At 38.7% G+C, this 16810-nt stretch overlaps 1 protein-coding gene across 2 annotated transcripts in view; it reads left to right on the forward strand.

Moving 5' to 3' along the window:
• The window catches only part of RDX (radixin), a 47030-nt gene extending 30938 nt beyond the window's left edge, over nt 1-16092 (forward strand). The window contains exons 10-15 of one of the 2 annotated variants that reach the window (XM_071554538.1): nt 190-320; nt 2494-2654; nt 3589-3681; nt 4525-4767; nt 5761-5921; nt 15430-16092. In XM_071554538.1, the coding sequence (XP_071410639.1) occupies nt 190-320; nt 2494-2654; nt 3589-3681; nt 4525-4767; nt 5761-5921; nt 15430-15466 (826 nt within the window). In that variant the 3' untranslated portion in view covers nt 15467-16092. Of the gene's footprint in view, nt 1-189; nt 321-2493; nt 2655-3588; nt 3682-4524; nt 4768-5760; nt 5922-10999; nt 11025-15429 lie in introns of those variants that run through there. The other variant, XM_071554548.1, reaches the window with a different exon arrangement.
• The last annotated feature ends 718 nt before the right edge of the window (nt 16093-16810 follow it).

A 16810-nucleotide genomic window follows, 5' to 3' on the forward strand; every position in this document is an offset into this window, starting at 1 on the left:
GGTTACTAATCAGTTCTGTTCATAAGTCGTTTTTCTGTACAGTATTTTGAAACATAAACTGAATTGGAAATATTTAAAGTCATGTGCTTGCCTTCTAGCTGAGTAAACTGAAAAATAGGCTAGCAGCATCCAAAGAGTAGAATTTAACATGTTTGAGAGCCTAAACCCTCCTTTTATTATTTTTTTCAGGGCACAATTAGAAAATGAGAAGAAGAAAAGGGAGATAGCAGAAAAGGAGAAGGAAAGAATAGAGCGTGAAAAGGAAGAATTAATGGAACGCTTAAGACAAATTGAGGAACAAACAATGAAAGCTCAGAAAGGTGAGCTCTTACTGGTCATGGATTTCTTAAATGTGATGACAATGCTTAGTTTAGTTGAGTGGTTCAATTCCACATTTCACTTCATATGTTGGAGGCTTTTTGTTTTGTGCTTGTTTTTTTAGAAAGTTTATTTTACTAATAATAGCAAGAATTTAGTGGTGTTTTACTGGATGTAAAAGATACTCTTTTTCAGCATTTAAGCAATGGTGTGCATACATTTGTGTGTATCTGTTTAACTTAAAACCAATTTCTAATATAACAAAAGTTTCAATTTAGTAAAAAGGAAATTAATGTAGTTCAGCTCAGAATTAAAAAATGCTTAAACTGCTGCAAACCTGGAGTTGGAGTGAGCAGGGAAATTAGAGAGGAAGATTCAAAGTACTTCCTCTAGGGTTTTATTGAATATAGCTTTTAATTTTGAAATTTTTTGTTCCTTCATTTTCCTATTTCCTTGTAAGATATGAGAAATTGAAACTTAAAATATTGTCAGACTTTCAGGACAAAACATGTTTCACCAATCACAGTTCTTTGTGTTTAATCACCCTGTAGAGTCCCTGCCTCCACGACTTCCCAGTCCCTCCTCAACATGTTACTTTGGGGATTTTTGCTTCAGGTTTGGTCATGTTCATAAATGTTTTGTTGCTCCTTTCTTTTCCTAACTTTTGGCTTCAGGCACGATAGAGAGAATCACTGACTAAATCTATGCAAATAAGTTACATGTGCCTGACACTGCTCTCCAGCTCTACCACTGCATTTTTCAGTCTTTCAGTGCAGAAGGGTTGGACACATCCAGACAGGTAACAAACACAGTAACTGTGCCGTGGAATTGTTTAAGGGGCAACTGTCTGGCCCAGAACAGAACAGTATCAGGGTGATTCTGGAGGTTTGACTATACATTTTCCCATAACTTTTGTAAGCATTGTAACCTAATTTCTGATGCAGTACATCATGTTTATGTGTTGCTGATCTTTTTAGCCTTTTATTCGCATTTGGAAACATCTTTATATAAATGGTGTCTGTTCTGTAGTTAACATGGTAGTTTAGTGTTCTCAGTCTTCGTGGAAAGATTTGTTTGGGCAGTGTTTTTAAATAGTTTCACATCTTACTTAATTTTCTAAGTAGTACTGCATTTGTAGAACTCCACATCCTTGTGATACTGTTAATTTATTTGTAAAACTGAAGTAATAGTAGACCTGGGAAACCAACTGAAGAATAATGGTTACATGAGACCCACTGAAAACTACAAGTGCTAAAATGAAGCTTGTGTCAGCAAAGCTGGGGAGATGCTTTTCAGTATTAAAGCATACAGTGAAGGGCAAATGGATTGTTCCGAAAAATGAGTTAAGGTTTTTTGGTGAAGGAGTCTAGGGCAGCCATGCCTAACCGAGAACACAGTAGAAAATTTATCATTAAAATCAGCAAAAAGCTTCAGAAAGACTTTTTTTGTAGTCACTTAATTTTTCACAGCAGAGGAGGAGTGTATTTTGTGTGCGTAAATCTTGCTGTGCAGTACTGATAGATTATTACTTCCTCCTGTTTCTCTAAGGGCTCTACCCTTTAGATTTCAATATTCTGCTGTCCAGGCAGCTACACAACTATTACCACTCTCTTGTTTTAAAACTTTTCTCATCTTTTGTTTAGAGAATTTTTCTGACCCTTGCAATTGGTCTTGGGTCACTCTGCCAGAGGCACATGCCTAAATTTTCAGCTGCAATTATGGAGTATGTCAGGCATTTCAGTAGAGTAGAGGAGTATTTTGCTTTTGTTGCTGCAAGAGAGGATGATTTCATGTACATTAAATCTCACTAGTAAGATTTCTTGTACATTAAATCTCCTCACTAGTAAGAGTGTGGCTGTATGTTCATGTATATGTACATATATTTGGGTGTTTACTTTTATCAGTGAGGTGGCAATTTTCTGAAACACTGGACTAGCAGAACTGTCAGGTGAGATGAACTATATCCAAAGGATGTTTTAGGGGTGTGGGCAGAATCAGACATGCAACAAAGCTCCAGGTAAGGTCCTCAACAGCTTTTCTTAGCTTGAGGCAGCCTTGTAAAATGCTAGCAAATATTTAATTACTTTACTTTGAGTGTGTTACAGCTGTTACCTGTGTTATATATGAGGAAGAGCTTGGTAGCGATACCTTGTCTGCAAACTTTGCTCTTGGCAGAACTAGAGGAACAGACTAGAAGAGCTCTAGAACTGGATCAAGAACGAAAGCGTGCAAAAGAGGAAGCAGAGCGCCTGGAAAAAGAGCGTCGAGCAGCTGAAGTAGCTAAAGCTGCTCTAGCCAAGCAGGCAGCTGATCAAATGAAGAACCAGGAGCAGCTAGTAAGAAACTTTAACCCTATTTTGAAAAAAAAAAAAAGAATTGTAAAAGATAGTTGAAAATGTAGCTGTTATTCTTGGTTATGTCAAATGAAGAAGTACATTGAAAAGTGTGTGAGATACCACTAGGTTGTTGTGGGAACTGCTTTAGAAAACTGCATTAGATTTGCCACTACTTGGCAAGGCAAAAAAAATCCACTGGAGCAGCAGGAAATTAAACAAAGAGGATGACCTTTCAGACTGAAAGTACTCATTACATTATCTTCCTAATAGTGTCAGGCTTCCTTCTGTAGTCCACTGGGAAGCCTGTTGTCTGGGGGGGGTCTGTTCTGAAGCTTGGTGGTGGTGGGGAGTTGGCGACACTGTGGTTTGTTGGGTTTGGTTTTTTTGTTATTGTTGTTTTTCCCATCCCATTTCCAGCATTTGCAGTATCTTCTCACATTCTGTGCTAGGCTACTTCTAATTCAAGATTTGTGCATAATAGTCGATAAAGGCATGAAAATAGTAGAAGAATGAATTCTCGACTATAAACCAGCTTTTTATCTTCTGTAAATTTAGCATGCAACTCTGAAGGCAAGATTTAGCTTAGTAGTACTGAGATTATGATCCAGAATCATAATCTTAATGGTGGGACCATTACAGTTGTATTAGACTAAAACAGCCTAAAATGCTAATTTGTAACTACAGCTTGCTGTTTCCCGGTAAGCTTTGGAAGTGCAGAAGATTAATTTTTTTTCTGGACTTACTCCCATCAGACAAGAGTACTCTGATCTGTTACCCCTCTCATGTATGCCTAAAATTTCTATTTTTAGCAGAGAAGTGATGGATGGTAACTAACTCCCTTCAAGCTGGATCACAAGCAAAGGCTTTGCTTTCTTCCACTGCAAGGCCAAAATGATGGCAAATTAAAGCTTCTCTTTTTTCTTACTTGTTTCAGGCAGCAGAAATTGCTGAATTCACAGCCAAGATTGCCCTTCTAGAGGAGGCCAAGAAAAAGAAAGAAGAGGAGGCTTCGGAATGGCAGCACAAAGTAATGAGCCCATGCTGTGTGAAGTCAGAACTTCAAAGAAACTAAGGGAGATGAGTGCAGAAATCCCACTGGAAGTCCATGGGGTCGAATATCTCTCTTTCCCTTGGGCTTCAGAGTAGTCTTTCTTAAAGGTTTTCGTTCTCCAGTCCACTGAAGACAGCCTTGGCTTCTGTTTAACCCATTTCTTGATATAGCGTAGTCGTGAATGGGGGGGATATCTCATCACAAAGGTATGGTCAAAGATTAGAAATAGCCTCTTTTGTATGGTGATGAAGTAAATTGGAGCTTTGTGTTAGAGAAGAAAACACCTCAGGAGGGAGGTGTATAGAATCATGAGTTGTGGTGGAAAGATTAACCAAAGCAATAACAGAGACACATGAAATGCAACTGGACAGTAATTTAAAGCAAAATAGCATTTCTTTGTAGAATCTGTAATGAACTGTGGAATATGAATACTTAACTGTGGGTATGGGTTCAAAAAGTGATTGAAAAAATTTTCATGTGTCCTGGTTGAGTATGAAGTTTAAAGACATCACCTCTGATTTAGGAAATCCATGAGCCTTAAATTTCAGGAGGCTAAGAAAGTTGGAAAGCAATCAGTATGACTGCCCTATTCTTTCACTCTTCGCTTGTCTCTTGCTGGAAATAGCTTGACTCTGGTATGGCTGATTTTGAGTCATGTCTTTTACCCTATATCTTAATTTGACAATTTTCAGTGTGTAAGCTAGTCATGTCAATTACAAAGGATAGTCTCCATGTGTCTGAAAACATCTCAAATATTTATTTTTCTGACTATTGATAAATCACTTTAAAAGATGCTAAGTGCTGTTTTACTGTATTTAGGCTTTTGCAGCCCAAGAGGACTTGGAAAAGACCAAAGAAGAATTGAAATCTGTGATGTCTGCTCCTCCTCCACCTCCTCCCCCACCAGTTATTCCTCCAACAGAGAATGAACATGATGAACATGATGAGAACAATGCTGAAGCCAGTGCAGAACTGTCTTCTGATGGTGTTATGAATCACAGGAGTGAAGAAGAACGGGTAACAGAAACACAGAAAAACGAACGTGTTAAGAAACAGCTCCAGGTAATGAAGATTCATAGTAGTATCAGCGTAATTCAGGCTTTGGGTTTTCAGACTTTTTTTTGTAAAAGTCTCATTGCCGAGGAAACAGCCTTTTTATCATTTACTAGTTTTATTACTGATTTACTGATCAATATCATTCACAGTGTTCTTGAAGTGAAATAGATAGAAAGGTTGGATAGAAGATTGGGCTTTATAGCCTAAAAGCGTAAGTAGTATGTTATTGCATTGGCCAGTAAATATGTCTAATAATTATGGAATGTCCAGGAGATTGAATGGAAAAAGGTAATGCTTTCCTTTCTCAATACAAAAACTCATTAAGTGGTATGAACAGATGCTTGCTTAATATTATTGTGTGTGTTTCCAGTCATTCACAGATGTTGTAATTTCAGAAACTCAATTACGCCCATTTTGGATTAGTCTTATTTCCCTGAAATGGACTGTTTCCTCCTAGACTAGTCTTATCCCTCAAAGCAGAATAATCTATGTTAGTAGCAACCCTTTTTCTGGTTATGGAATGTCTATTTGGGAAAAAACAGAAGAAATGGAAAGTTGCTACTTCTTCTGGTAGCAATATCTTAGCACCATATATGTATAATGTGCTTCCTGCTTGTTCAGTCACTGAATAAAATCAGGGAGGTGAACAAGACCTGTCTTTAGTCAAGCAAAAATTTAAAAATAAGGTGGTTTGCTTTATCCTGCTGATCCCTTTCTTCTTGGATGTTATGGTGTATGAGGTGTGGGGGTTTTTTGATTGTTTGGGTGTTTTTCATGTGATGCTCTCACTTAAGTAAGGAATCCTATGCTTTCGTTATCTTTCCTTCTGTGTTCTTTGTGATAGATCTCACAATGTGAGTTACTGAACAGCACAACAAGCATTTCATAGGTTGGCGTTCAAGAAATTCTTATCCAAATTGCAAAGTAGTTGTTACCAGAAACTCCAGAACCATTAAAACATTAGTCAAAGGACTTAAATGCAAATATTTTATTCAACAGGCTTTAAGTTCTGAATTGGCTCAAGCCAGAGATGAAACCAAGAAAACACAAAATGATGTCCTTCATGCTGAGAATGTTAAAGCAGGCCGCGATAAGTACAAGACTCTTCGACAAATCCGACAAGGCAATACAAAGCAGCGTATTGATGAGTTTGAAGCAATGTGAGAGCTGTTATTTTGCATATATGTTCCTCGTAAAGCTGAACCACCAACAGAGAAAAAAAGCAGGCCTTTGCAGATTTGATGGATTGCACCCCACTTTGCCAAAGCACTTAATACCAGGTTGACTACAGTGACTAGAAGACAGATCATTAGGGGAAGCTGTTCAACAGTAAGGCAGTCTCCCAGCCCTAGGTTTTGGGGGGGAGGGTGTGAAGATTAAGAGCAGTTTTTTCCCCATCGTGCTTTCAGTTTCATTGTTTCTTTTTTTTTTAATCCCCTTTGGAAACAGATGTGAAGTACAGAATAACTGACAAGTGTATATATTGCTTAACTTTAAGAAATAGAAAGAAGAATGGAACTAAACTGGATAGGTACTATTTCACTATGAATTTTGGAATTAGTTTTCAATATAGCTATACCATTAAGAGTTTGATTTTTGCTTCACTTTTGGTTATTTTTCTACTTGGTTTTTTTTGGTTTATTTTTTCTCCCAAGTGAATTTCTTTGGTGTTTCATGTCCTGTCATCATTGATGGTTTTCTTTGCCTACCTGTTCACAAAGGTCTGGATGGCAGGTAGTAGTTCCAGGAATGTTTTTAAATGGAACACTACCTGTGAGCAGCACATGGTTGCTGATAGGCTTGAGTAAGTCTTACTTTTCCTATGTGATTCTTTTAGATGTGCAAAGTGTTCTAATGCAGCAAAGAGGGGGGAAAAAATAAACAAAGCTTAATGTGCTATTTGCTTGTAATTATTTTATTTGCAGTAGGGAGACCTGGACCTTTCTGGCAAGGGAGCATATGAAAACATCAGTCCCAGGGAGGGGACAGTATCCTACCTCACTACTATGTACATGATGACTGGTCCTTCAAACACCATGAAAAAACTGTTTAAGTTGACTGTCACTACACAGTGATACCACAGATTGCTAGAAGCCCTTACTCCTAGGATTTTGTTTTACTTTTTGATGGATTTATAGTGCGAAATACTGTCTAACTGCCTTCTGTTGAGTTTAAATTGTGAAAACATCTGATGTATTTTAAAGCTGTAACCTGTCACTGGTATCCTATCTTCTGGGAGGGGTGTAGAATGTGCATGTCAGTTGATTTGGGTTTCCAAATACAAAACGAAACTTCCCAGAATTGGAGTAAAAGTGTTGTAGCTTCAGTTTTCAGTGAAGTTAGTATTGTAATTGTCATATCTGATGTCAGATCGTGTCCTTTCCCTCTTGAAAAGGAGATCTGCTTTTTTGAGAAATTTGCTTATAAATTGAACTTTAGTATTAACTTTACAGTTAATGTGGACTGCAATTATCCCTTATGTTAGTGTACCCTAGTAAATACCTACGGAGGAAGAACCTAATTTTCTCTGAGGATGGTTCAGCTTTTTTCTGTTTGATATTATGCACTCATAAATTTACACTTATCTATTAAAATTTGCCATTTTATTAAACATTTTTTTCATGCACAATAGATTTAAATTTCTTACAAACAGTCCAACTAAGTTTTTTTTTATTTTGCAGAGTAAAAGTTTGGCTATGTGGGGTGACATCATGAAAATTAAATAAAGATACATTAATATATTTTTGGTTTGTGGGGCTAAACATATCTGCTTCACCTTGAAGGCTGATGTGCAGGTGCTGTGCACATGCTTCAAAATGCTGCTTGGTGGAAGTTGGTGTTTCAACTTGCAGTGCATTGTAAGAACAGTTTTTGTTTCATAGGCTTCATACCCCGAAGCTTAAGCAAATTTCTGAAGTATTCCAACAGTTTGCCATAGCAGGTGAAATACTGTGCTTCCAGTGAGTTTTCATTTTTCTCTGGAAAGTGTGCACTAACACTGATACATCAGTTTCAGTGTTGGGAAAAAACACCAGTCAAGTTTATTGTTCTAAATCTACAACATGTAGGGTAGGGCTAAATGGATTAGATCCATTTACAAAGCTGTGTGATTTCTTTTTTTTTTTTTAAATCTAAACACCCAGGAACAACCATTTGTAATACAGATTTTCACCATGAACAAAGCGGTAATAGCTGCTGTCACCAGCAGTTGGGAACACTTACTGGTGCAGAAATACTAAGAATACATTTAATGATTACTTGGTGAAGTAATTTTCCACATGCTCTTTCCTTTAGCATCATGTTTTGTGTTGTACAATTAAGCTACAATTACATCTACTATTTTGGATAACATTCATTGGTTAACAATAAAGAGATACAGTTAATTTCTCTGAGGCCCATTGTTGTTATTTAATGCCTTTTATTTCTGACAGCTTTACACTGAGCACACTCCAATGCCATTTTCCAGAGCACTGTACAAATTCTGATCATCTTTTGTTTCATACTCTGGTCAGAATGTGGAAAAAAAGAAAAAATTGTATCCCTAGAGAATGGTATTTTGCTTAAGAAATTACCATGTACAGTTGAGAGGAAGCACTGGTGTTTGTCGATTCAAAACAGGATGTGAATCATCAGAGCAAGTTTGGTCTCTTGAGAACGGAGGGTAATTTGGCCATATCTTTGGGAAATGTAAGAACTTTCAATCACTGCCTACATATTGCTTAGCCCCAGGTTACGTGAAATTTAGTTTAATGGTCCATATCTCTTAAGCATTGAGCAACCTTGAAGTAGTTTTTTGATACCACACCTTACAGTGGACAGTGCTGTCAAATACATGCATGGCCATATGTTTTAGGTAATGGCAAGTTAATGGTCTTTCTCATCTGTGTAATAGGCTTGGAGAATGCAGGAACAGTGTAAGTAGGTATACAAATAATCTGCTAAGCAGTTCTTGTGTAAATTAGACCTCCTCTCAGGTGACATTCCATTCTCTGTTGTATTTGTTTGGCCTTCCACTCAGTACAAGCACATGACCTTTTTTGTTACTCCATGTGTCAGAATTGATGTGAGGAATTAAAATGTGTACTTGATGCTTTTAACTGCATATTTCTAGATTGATATTTCTCTCTTCTTGGAGCCTCTCCTGCTGAAGCATTAGATTTGAGGCTTGTCACTTGTTAGAGAGCTTCTGCATAGGTACGTAGCTTCAGAATATTGTGTTTGAAAGGGGAGGTAAGTGCTTTGAAAGATTGGGTTTTTTTAAATATGCTCTTGAGGTGGAGAGAAAAGGATGCAAAGTAGTGCCCCTGTTTACAGGCCAGACTGATATAATCCAATGGAATGCCTTGTTGTGAAAGGTATTCTGTGTTCTGGAAGCAGTCCCCTCTACACATCAAAACCTACATTTTCTGTTGCTTGTACCAGTTTGGAAGCAGCATTGTGCCTTTGCTTCTTCCTTAAAACATGTTCTGTAGGGCTGTTCATGTTAACTGCTTTAAGTACCAGTAGTGATAAATGAGGTTTGTTCTAAATGAAATATTTCAAACTTCCGAGGAGAGAGTTCCTCAGATATGTGTTTTCTAAATTTTTAAGGAAAATACAGAGATTGAAATAATTAGTTAAACATTTTGCTGTTAAAAAGGAACTTTTGTGCAAGCATTTTCCATGTCTGTTCACATGTGGATAATCTAGAAAGTTGTTTTGCCCAAGACATCAGATTACTTTCAACAGTCAGGTGTTTTAACAAAGATGACATATCCCAGTGGACAAGCTGATCCTCTAGTGTTCGTAAACGTACTTTGAGTAAAAATACCAACATAAGAAAATTGAAAGCTTCCTTACAAAAGAATCATAGAATTGATTGGGTTGGAAAAGACCTCCAAGATCATCAAGTCCAACCCTTGGTCCAACTCCAGTCCATTTACCAGATCATGGCACTCAGTGCCATGTCCAATCTCAGTTTAAAAACCTCCAGGGATGGTGAATCCACCACCTCTCTGGGCAGCCCATTCCAATGCCTGATTACTCTCTCTGGAAAGAATTTTTTTCTGATCTCCAACTTAAATTTCCCCTGGCAGGGCTTGAGCCCATGCCCCCTTGTCCTATTGCTGAGTGCCTGGGAGAAGAGACCAACCACCACCTGGCTAGAACTGCCCTTCAGGTAGTTAAAAGAGCAAAGTTCCCTTATTAATAGAAGTTTTCTCATACACATAATTTAATTCATCTTGGTTAGGTGATGAGATTTTCCTGGAAACATGTAGTAAGTGTCAATGGATCAGCATACAGACTGTGGTGATTTCTTTGACCCACTCAGTGCACATTCTGCTGTTTGTGCTTGGAGATAGAAAGCACCTGCCTCCCCAGCTGAGCTACTGTGCTGGCTGCCAGCTGGATGGGTGGCATAGGAGATGGTTCTGACTGGTGGCTGTGGGCATCTGCCAAGTGGGGTGTCCCTCTGATCTGAGCAGCATGAAGCAATGCCTTTTCAACCAATTGGTCTGCAAGCATGTAAATTCTACATGACTGGTCCTTTCCCAGTTTGGGGTCCCAGTCAGCAGCAAGGAGCAACTTAGGGCTGTGAAGGGGTGGTGAAATGGTAGAGGGCTCTAAGAGGGAAAAAACTCAAACACACAGATGTTGTGTGCTAGAATCCCTTACTGGCCCACTCATTTGTGTTGCGGACTCATTTTCTTGTGCTACTGCAGCATCTGTGTGACCAATATTTTGTTTAGCAAATTCAGCAGCCAATTTACTGAAACAAGTTTCAGTTTTCACTTCACTGAGCTGAGTCTAGATCTATAGGCATAGGCCAATTACCTGATTTTGTTTTGATTCATGGAGTTTGTCACTTGTGTTCTCTTCTGTCTGAGTTGATAAACTGCTGCTTTGGAATGCCGTTAGAGAAACTTTGGCTTGTTTTGCTTTTTCTTCCTTCCATGCAAGGAGATTGCTGCCACATCAAGTGTGTATGTTTTGTTCAATGTGAGTGAAGGGGGCTCCCCCAGCTCAAAAGGCTTTCCCACGAAACCACCAAATTTCTTCACAAGAAGGGACCACAGTATTAGCAGTGCCTACAACATTCTGGATATTCAGGATGAGACAGATTGTGCCTGCATAGCTCATAGTTCAGGAAAGACAAAGTTAGGATAAGGAAATGGAGCATTTTGAATTGCTGGTATTTCATGAGGTGTTTATATTGGCTTTTGTAAATAATGTGTCAGAGTGTTTCTGTTCACAGCAGTAGGCTTTAGGCAGCAGAAGAAACGAGGGGAGATGGAAATGCACATCAAAGGAGGCGGCCTGCTTGCTGTAAATATTCCTAATGCACGTGTTCATAAGAGTTAATGTTTCCTGTGCTCTGGATAAGTGGATCAGGTGAAAAGAGATCAAGCTCAGAGGTAGGACAATTGCATTGCTTTTTTTGCTTGTTTGTTTTTTTGTTTGTTTGTTTACATTTAAGCTACCTGATTCGCAGAGGAGTTGTTGCCATTATCTGAAGGCTGATAGAGAGCCTGCTGCCCAGAACTAAAAGGTCTTGGAGTTCTTAAGGCCATCTGTTCCCAAGAGTGGCCTCTGTGTTACAGCTTGCTAAATTTCAGCAGAAGACATTCTCTGCAGTCTGGTAATTTTGCCTTAGCATATTTCTGCATTGACAAGAGCTGTGTACATGAACTGTTCTGGCTGCCCCACTGCTTGTTCCAGCAACACGAAACCCCTGTCTGTGTACCCGTGTGAAACAGTAATCTCATGACGGGCTCAGTGACCACATACGCTGAACTCTGCGGGATCTCGTATCCAATCCACAGCTCCCTATGGCCTCAGCTTTCACACTTCTTACTCACCCTTGATATCTTCATTAAACTTGATACAGTATTTAACTTCTTAATCTATAGCTTCAGTAATGTTCTGCTAATCTGTGCTTCCAGTGAATGGTTGACTACTGTGTCAAATGATATCTTAAAATATATCAATGAGTTGAAATAGCCACACTTTACATTTATTCAAATAGCACTTCTGATTAATTAATAATCTCTATTAATATGGTAATTGAAGTTGTATTACTAGGAGGAGATTCATTTGCATTGCGACTGAGACTCAAAACTTTTCTGCCAAGTGCACTTCAATCTTCAGCAAAGTAAGTTGAAAAATAATATCCAGAATACACAGACCGGTCACCACCTTTATTGCTGGGAACAAGTTAATTTAAGGTGGAGTGAGCGGATTCAGTGTTTAGGGATTTGAGTCAGGACTCCAGCCTTGTTCACACCTCAGAAAAATTTCTAAAAATTATAAGAAATATTCATGGCACTAATCTGCACTTCTGCTGTTTGTTTCCTGTTCTTGATAGTTTTTCTTCAGTTTAATTCACCTTTTGAATTCTTGGATCTCTTCTCTTGTGAACAGTGTTTTGGGCATCTAGCTTGCTGCTTGGTGCCAGTTGTACTTCACAGCATCTAGAAACACAGCTCTTCCTCTTCTTTTGCATTTGGGATCTTATTGTTGTTTTCAACAAAGCCAGTGAATTCATCATCTTTAAATTTAAAACTATAACTGCTGCTTCTTGGAATAATCTTTGGATTGATTTTGGCTACATTCCTTCTTACCAGTTCATGCATGGCAGATGCCACCTTATAAGTAACTGTATTGACTAGTTCAGAAATGTCAGAAAACAAGTATGTTAATACAGAATCTGAATCACAGTGTTTATACCCACTGGGTTCGACTGTGAGCCCAGCCCTACTCAAACATGCAAGGGAGCACATGGAAGAGAAATCCTGTGCTGTCGTTGTGTGGGTCATCTCTGTGTCTGGACTAGGCAAGATAAAGCACTGGAGCAGGATGGTTAAGGCTGCTCCAACAGCAGAGCTGTCAGGCACAACTGTATTGTGCTACAGCTTTGCTTTACTGCACAACGGATGTCCTACATGTGAAAATACTAAAACCAGAAAACCTCCAACATAAATAGTTGGCTTTTCTTTTGGAGTCTTATTTAATGGAGTTATGGTTATGTTCCTGGCCTCCTGCCTAGCTTTGAACCTTCTCTGCAGGTCACCCCAATTAAAAACTGAACTCCTCTATAGCATAAGCACAGATACCTGAGAGGAGGGGTTGGGTATCCTGTGGCTCCTCAGCCTATCCTGTACTTAAGAAGCAGTGGCAGGTGTGTGGGGAAAAGATCTCATACCTGTCTCTGTTCATTTTAACATGGGACCATGAAAATAGAAACTGGAGAACCTTCTTTCTACCAGTGGCATCTATCTATCATGTGCATTTATCCCACTCTTTGAACTGGTTCTTAACTTCTCACCTCTGTTTTCTGCTTTGCTGCTGCGTTTGGCCTTGTCTTTATTTTGTTGTTTTGGTTTTTTTGGTGTTGTTTTTTTTTTCTTGCTAATGTGTCATGTCATTTATTTCATCTGAGGAGGAGATTTCAGTTTAGATCATTGAGGTCTTTAAGGCAATTAAATAACTTTGTTTCAGGATGAGAATGCAAATTAAGCGAACGGAGATGTTATATTTTACAAACATTGTGGGGGGAAGTTTAAGCCTTAGCAAAAAAAAATACATTGCATTAGCTAACTACTTAGATTGCAAGGTGAAAACTAGAGGCAGACACGTACCTATGGCGAGGTGAACTTCTCAAACTAAATTCGTGCTAGAAAAGTACTTTGCTAAAATTCACCAGGCTTTTATTTATTTGCATTAGCCAGATTATTTAGAGAACACCAGAGAAGAAAGTATTGTGTATTTCATTCTTCAGCCATATTTCCTTTAATTACTTCTGTTTCAGCTTATTCTACCAATGTAAGGGTAAAAATGCTTATTTTCTTCCCCAATGATTTTGTAAAATATTTTTTACCTATGACACTGTAACTAGCTTTGCAATCTGAAGCTTAATGGATGAAACTTTTCTGAGGGAAAAGTATCATGACTTGTTCTGTGTTTAACTGACCTTGATAATTTATATGTGTGTATATATATATGCACATATATATTAAATATGTATATAAAGCATGGTTAAGCTCAAGTTTTTTAAGACAGCATGTGACATCAGGACATCAGGCCTTGTAATGGCTGTCTTAAAGTGAAATATACAAGTTGCTACTTTTATAACCTTTGATCTTGAATTGTTTTAGAAATGAGAAGTTTTAAAACTGTGTTTAAAATACAATTTAAAAAGAATATTATAGCGGGCAGGTGAGTGTGGTTCAGTTTTGTCCTTGATCTCAAAATCAGATCTACTTACCTGCATGTTTGATTTTAGCTTCCTGTGAAAGCCAATTGTTTCTGGGGATCTTTTAGTACCAGGAAACATTTCACTGGTTTCAGTGGTGCCTTCCCAGCCTACAGTTTCACTCATTGACAGAAACCTGTTTCTTCTCCGCATCCTTGTCCAGGAATTGCTGTCAGACTTTTAACACCAGAGTCTTAACCACATGTCTTACTTGCTTATGCTCAAGACCTGGAATTTCTCAGTGCCTTTCTGTGCCAGAAAATTACTTGGGTGAGAAACAGGCTGTGGTATAAAATTTGATGTGTTGTTTCTACGTGTTATATCCAGTAGTTGCACTTGTACATGTAAAAAAAGTGCTATTTGAGGCTTCTTACTTTTGAATAGCTACTCATTCCCCTGCTTATTAATGACAAAGAGAATCTGGTAATGGAGTATTTTTTCTGATTCCTTTTAAATAAGTTCTGGTCTATTAATACTTACAGCTGAAGTGGTTCGTTCTCTAAAACAATTAGAATGAGAAGTTCATGCTATAAGAAGGCTGCATGTAAAATACTGGTTATTATTTTATTTGAGGAAGTAATTCTCTAAAAGGAAAGCAATTTTCAAGCCACTTCAACAATGAATTGTAACAATTCAATAATGAATTGTAACTATAAACATGGAAAATACATAGTTTTGAACAGTATCTTCATTAAAATAAGTTTTGTCTCAATGTAAAGACTTCCACCGGAGAACTTTAAACTTAGGAATCAATTTGAGAGAGATTCTTTATGCTGTCCTCAGCTTTCTCCAAAAGGCTCATGCAAGGCAACAAACTGAATAAACTAAACTCCAGAGCTTACACAGCAAATGGCATATATACTGTGCTAAAAGGAAAAGATGTCTGAAATAATTTCGGCTGTGATTGAATGTTCTACAAATATGTCCTATATTCGGTGTATTTGTGCACAAGGCATCTTACTTCAGCATCTTACTTTTGGGAGCAGTTGTAATGGTCTTACCTATGTTGCACTCAGCTGTGGTTTGTGCTACCTGCAATAGCAAATCGGTCCTTTAAAACTACCCTCTGGGTGGATTTTCAGTTGGGTTCTTTATAATGCAAAAGTCTGATATAAAACCTGAACTGTTATGTGCAAGAATTTGGTGAACAAGAGTCCTTAAAGAAAGTTGGACCTGTTCTTCAAGCTGAGAGTCAACAAAGATGGGTTCTGCATGTCCCTGTGGGGCTTGGCCAAGTCTTTCTTAAATCACTCTGTTTCTAATGCTCCCTCATTCTGCTGACATCTTAGGAAACAAGTTCAGTCAGAAATTAAGTATGGAATAGTTACAGGGAGTGAAGCATGGCTCATGTGACATTGCTGCATATTTCTATCTATTGCTTTTGTTTAGTATAATTTTGCTAAATTTGTTTGATCTCTTTGTGTCTTTCTGTGCAGGTTACAAAAGTACGATCTCTTGCAGCCCTTAGGATAGGAGCAAGGTAAAGATGAGCAGAAGACCTGGGGTCTGCCAAGGCTTGCTATTGCACTTCTGTAAATCTGGACAATGTACAGCGCTTTAAATTAAGTGCTGCCCGGTCAGTGAAGAGGTTTTTGGAATGACAAGGAAGTGCTGTTACAACATTTTATTAATGTTTCATTCTCTCATGGTATCTGAATCTTTCCTTGTTGTCTTTTCCCAGGAGAAAATTAGCTTTTTCAAGTACTTAAGCTGTTGTTCTTCCCAGAAAAACGGGAAATAATAGTAATGTGTTAATCTTAACATGTAATGGGATGTGCTTGAGTGAACAGTGATGTGACCCTTCAAAGTGCTTGAGGGATCCTGTAGGCTTTGCCCACAAGTGTTGTAGTATGGGAAGCCTGACTCTCTATCCAGCCTGGGTAAAGTGTAATAATAGTAGATACTTTCCAAGTTTTATTGGTTTTCTACACAATTTCTAATAGCCTTGATGATACATGAATAGTGTCAGATACTTTTCTAATGTAACACTCCCAGTTTCCTATGTCTGTACATACAGTGCAGTGTAAGCACCCATTGCTCCTTGCCCTTTTGTATCCTGTCAGGATGTGCATACTGTGTATACGTAACTGCGTCAAACTGTGCACCCTGCACAAAAGCCAAAATAAATGGGTTTTAACCTTAATCCAGAGAATCACTATTCATTTGATGATCAGTGGTGCTAGTGAATTTTTTTGGCTTCTCTGAGAAGTTTACTTTGTTTTGTTTTGCCAATCCAAAGCAGAGTTTCCAGGTAAATGTTTTGTGCTATGACCACGTAAGCCAATGGGAGGCTTTATTTGCAAAGAATGGATTGCTCTTGAAGAAGACATCATCTGGTATGTAAGGAAGCTGGTAATTGAGTAGATGGACACCCAGATCACTCCCAAATTCAGCTAGCAGCCCTTGGGAATATAGCAAACCTTGGTATATTCCTCACAGTGCGCCTTAATGTTCCTCACAGTGCCTTCATGTTCCACAGCCTCTGGCATTAGGAACTCCAGGGATGGATCTGTTGGAGCACTTAGATCTAAACAGCAGCTGCCAAAGCCTTACAGCACATGCCCAAAATCATCAGCTGGTAACTGCCCAAGGAGGGAGCTGTGTTGGTGCTCTGCAAGCATCCTGTGGGCCTGGGATGCTACCTTGGTGCTGCTGCGGTGCCTCCTGTAGGCAGCCACCACTGCCTGTTGGAACAGCCTCTCCATTCTGGTAGGGTTGGGAGCCACATCCCCCGCACCTCAGTACTGTGGGTGGGTAGAGTGGGCTGTGGGTCATTGCCAGCCTCCCACTGAAACCCCTGCAGAGCCAGGGCCTGTC

The sequence above is a fragment of the Pithys albifrons genome, chromosome 1 (genome assembly GCF_047495875.1).
Source record: "Pithys albifrons albifrons isolate INPA30051 chromosome 1, PitAlb_v1, whole genome shotgun sequence".
Classification (NCBI taxonomy): domain Eukaryota; kingdom Metazoa; phylum Chordata; class Aves; order Passeriformes; family Thamnophilidae; genus Pithys; species Pithys albifrons.